Raw genomic sequence first — 4236 nt, 5'->3', positions numbered from 1 at the left:
CATTCTAAAATTAAAAATATTTTGCTCTGCATTCTGAACTCTATGAAAAGGTTCATGTTTACATACTAGTATATGTTTTCTACTTATTTAATTGTTGATAACTTTATCTCCACAATATTTTTCAAATGATTTTGATGATTCAGCTGGAAATCAAAATTAGGAAGTATGAGCAGAGTTTAGTTGAGAATTATTTATTGAGTACCTAAGGCTTAGGTACTGTAATTATTAGAAGATATTTTCCTTATGTTGGTCTGATATATTGGGGATATTGATATTATTATGGAGATTTGTGAAATTATTAATTTATCTTGTTGGATTATGTCATTGACTACCTTGCAGGGGATTGTATATATAATTGGTTAAAATAGACAAATTGATGTTTATGGATTATTTGAAAATTATATTTGTATTGGTGAGAGATGATTTTAGGTAACAAATAATAATTCTCCGACCCATCCGAATACAAGACATTATGGCTATGACCTCTTTTAGACATGGGCATACCCAATTGTTCATCCTTCTGTGTGACCCCTAAGCAAATGTGCATGTAACATCTACCCAAATTTGAATAAAACTTTGGTTGATGATATTTTGCCTTCGCTTGCTCCATCCATAGAGAGTAGTGTTACCCGTGTGTATAATTTTACGCACAATATTATACATATTGAGTAACAGCTTTATTTTATTAGTATTTTATTTTTTAGTTTGAATTTCAAGTTTCAAATTTTAAAAGTTTTACAATTTTCAAGTAACTAACACATATGTAAGTATATAGTATTTGTCAAAGAAAAATAGTGCTTTTTATATTTGATTTTGTTATCTTAAAATTTAAATCACACATGTTAGGTGACATATTTTAAGTTGAAATATAAAACCAATTTAAAAATAGATTGCATTATCACATTAAAAAAATGATAAATGATTTTTATTTATTTAATATCATGCTGGATAATGACAAAATGATAACTAATATATTATTAAAAAGACAATATCAACAAATAATCCAATTGTGCCCAATGACGAGGCCCATAGTTTAGTAAATTATGCAATTTATTTCCACAATGTTCTTTTCCTTTTTTCATCATCCACAATAAATCTAAAATGCTTTGAAAATCCACGTCGGACAATCCAACATAGATCCTCCTACCACGTGTCACGAGCACAACCTGGAATCGCAAGTTTGGATCCTTCATGTACAGACACCGAGTCTATGTTCATAGTTCAGTTTATGGTAAAAGAAGTAAAGAACATAGAGAGTTTAAAGAAATGGTAGCACCAATTGCCGTTTGCTACCAAAAATCCACGGTCCTCCAGAACCCAATCTTTCTCAGAGATCCAAATTCTAAATTTCTTGGTGGGTCATTACAGGGTTTTTGCATACAATTGAAACCCAGAAACAAGAGAAGGGATGCCATCAATTTCGTGGTTGCTTCAGCAGGCCTTTCCGCGCCAACCACAAGCAGTGGTGGTGGCAGGTTCTACTTCAACTTCACCGGATTTCCTTTCCCTCTTGGCCCTTTTCTCAATAGGCGCACTATCAGGACTGAGGTATGCCGCTTTACCTTCAACTTGACCATTATAAACTTCATGTTCAGTGAGGTAGAGTTCAGTTTGAAGTTCTGTTTTTCATAAACTTCTCACTTCTATTAAAATCCTTTTTAGGCAGTGAAGGGTTGCATATGGCTTTTCGAACAAGAGCAAGCATTAGGCTTCAGCAGTGTCTCAACTAACATTCGAATGACAGTCATTAAACTCCAATCTGGGGGATTGTGGGTCCATGCCCCAATTGCTCCAACAGAGGAGTGTATTCAGGTTCTATCTTGTTCTTCACTTCTGTTGAACTTTCAAGAGAGTATTGGTGGCATCTGAAATGAAAATGCATGCCCATATCTCTTCCATAGCCTGTAAAGGCTACTGCTGATTCACGACTTTTGTGAAATTTTTTTTCCTTGACAGGTGCTTATAGTTGCATTTCTGGGTCACAAACAGTTTCCTATATTTTGAATTGAGTTTTTGTCGATTACTGCTTTTTAATTGAATAAAGCCCAAGAAGGATCAAATCATTCCAGTATTAAAGGATATAGGTCAATCTGTTAGGCTGCCTAAGAACTCCACCTTGTGGAATGACGACAGAGTTAAGAGATGAGGCTTTGTGAACTCGAGTCGATTTCAATACTTCATAAGTAGAGCATACGTGGAGACCAAATGTGGTCAGTTTCTCGCATTAAAAGCAGCATGGCAAGATATTAAACGCTTATAGGGGCATCACTTACAAAAAAACTTCAATAGTGCCCACTATTTTCATCAAGAAATACAATCGGAAAGGAATGCATGTGAGCAGCCTCTTTTATGATACTCACTCTAAACGGTTGTAAAGAAACATCAACTGGTCAGGAAAAAGTGAATTATCTATGTTTACCGCATATGCAAGAACTTCTTCATTGTTTTGCTCAGTATGTTATTGTAGTATATTTCTTTTCTTTTTCGAATTATGTTTTCCTTGACCTTTGAGTATTTTGCATCACTTCTATGGACCTACAAATTTTTTTTTGATGATCTCTTATTGCCAGCTTTTGAAGGAGTTAGGAGCTCCAGTGGAATACATTGTTCTGCCTACTTTTGCTTATGAGCATAAAATATTTGTTGGCCCATTTTCTAGAAAGTTCCCTCGGGCTCAGTTATGGGTGGCCCCAAGGCAATGGAGTTGGCCCTTGAATTTGCCACTTGAGTTTTTAGGAATTTTCCGTGCTAAAACCTTGAAAGATGAGAACTTCTCAACCCCATGGGCTGATGAGATCGAACATAAAATTCTAAGCTCACCAGAAGTTGGTAATGTAAACTATGCATCAACTACCTAATCCCTGTCTTCATGAGTTCAGACTAGTGCTAACTTATTTGCTTGTGGAGTATGTCAGGAATTGGACCATATGTTGAGGTGGCATTCTATCATAAGCGTTCAAGAACATTACTTGTAACAGATGCAGTAATTTTTGTACCAAGGCAGCCACCAGAGTGTATAAGCAAACAATCCTTGTTAGCATCTGCGAAAAATGGTCTGGCTGTTAAGCTTCTTAGTAAAGGAAAGGAAGTTCCAGAGGAACCGGTTGTCGACAACAAGATGAACCGCCAAAAGGGTTAGTCCTCTATTGAGCTTCAAAGAGCATATTATTTTTCGCTTGCACGTGAAATTGAGAAAAATGCCAAATAAACTGAATTGCAGGTCCGGTCCATATTACAAAGTATTGACATAGACTTATTTTTTGAGCAGGTTGGGAAAGAATGGTTCTTCAAATCTTGTTTCTCGGTCCATCAAATCTGTTGGAGCCTAATGCCAGCTTTGCTCAGATGTCACAAAAACTGATTGTTTCACCCATTGTGAAGACATTGGTCTTCAGCAAAGTCCCTGAAAAGGTAGATAAACAACAACATTTTTCACTTTTTTTCCTACACAAACTTTCTTCTTTGTTAGTATATTAATTGGAGTTTCTAGAGAATATCTTTACTTGAAAATAAGGTTTTACAAAGCTTTTTGATCTCCCATGTGTAGACATCACAGAAGTTTTTTTACCAGTATAAGCTTGTTCCTCGAATATTTTCCTCCTTATCTTCCAAGTGTATTAAAAGATCCCACACAGATTAAACAAATATGTCTAGTTAATACAGGATCTATTATGCTGCCCCAATGGAACCAAACTGAGTGTGGTAACTGTAAGATTTTGACATTGACTTGAAAGCATAAGCACATTTCACTGAAACAAAGAAAGAAGCATTAAAATCATGTGAGCATCTTTAAAATTTCAGGTCAGGGATTGGATTGATGGTATTGCACGGGACTGGAGATTCAAGCGGATAATTCCTGCTCACTTTGCTGCTCCAGTGAATGCAGGCAGGTCAGATTTCTTGGCTGCATTCGCATTTCTTGATGACCTCTTGGGTGACCGATACATGAATTGCAATCCACTCTCTCTTTTCTTCGCATCACTTATGGGAAAGGCTGCCAGTTACTTCCCTCCAGACGACATGAAAACTTTATCATCCCTTGATCAGTTTTTAGTCTCAGTGGGAGCTGTGAAGAAGACTGTTTCGGGCCGGGAACGATGATCTGCCAAAGATTGCTCGTCTTAGTGTTAAAAATACCTGTATATTTCAGTTATAATGGATGCTATTTCACCAATGTTTCTGTTTTCTCAAATTTGAAATGAGAAAGGTAGTTCTGATACCCAATTTTGGACAAAA

At 36.1% G+C, this 4236-nt stretch overlaps 1 protein-coding gene across 1 annotated transcript; it reads left to right on the top strand.

Annotated features, from left to right (window-relative positions):
- Positions 1–1224: 1224 nt before the first annotated feature.
- Positions 1225–4236, top strand: LOC108991542. The gene is made up of 6 exons (XM_018965837.2): positions 1225–1548; positions 1663–1812; positions 2571–2829; positions 2916–3134; positions 3269–3411; positions 3802–4236. Exons 1-6 carry the CDS (start codon positions 1267–1269, stop codon positions 4099–4101), a joined length of 1353 nt encoding a protein of 450 aa, XP_018821382.2. The 5' UTR covers positions 1225–1266; the 3' UTR covers positions 4102–4236.

Source organism: Juglans regia, chromosome 10 (genome assembly GCF_001411555.2).
Source record: "Juglans regia cultivar Chandler chromosome 10, Walnut 2.0, whole genome shotgun sequence".
Lineage (NCBI taxonomy): Eukaryota > Viridiplantae > Streptophyta > Magnoliopsida > Fagales > Juglandaceae > Juglans > Juglans regia.
Note: the sequence above shows the minus strand (reverse complement) of the source record. Positions and strands in the feature narration are given on the sequence as shown.

Excerpts from the sequence above, each read along its gene's own strand:
- LOC108991542 (XM_018965837.2), top strand. The coding sequence starts at position 1,267 with ATGGTAGCACCAATTGCCGTTTGCTACCAAAAATCCACGGTCCTCCAG. Across the intron at positions 1,813-2,570 it reads CAACAGAGGAGTGTATTCAG|CTTTTGAAGGAGTTAGGAGC; the intron begins GTTCTATCTTGT and ends TCTTATTGCCAG. Across the intron at positions 3,412-3,801 it reads TCAGCAAAGTCCCTGAAAAG|GTCAGGGATTGGATTGATGG; the intron begins GTAGATAAACAA and ends TTAAAATTTCAG.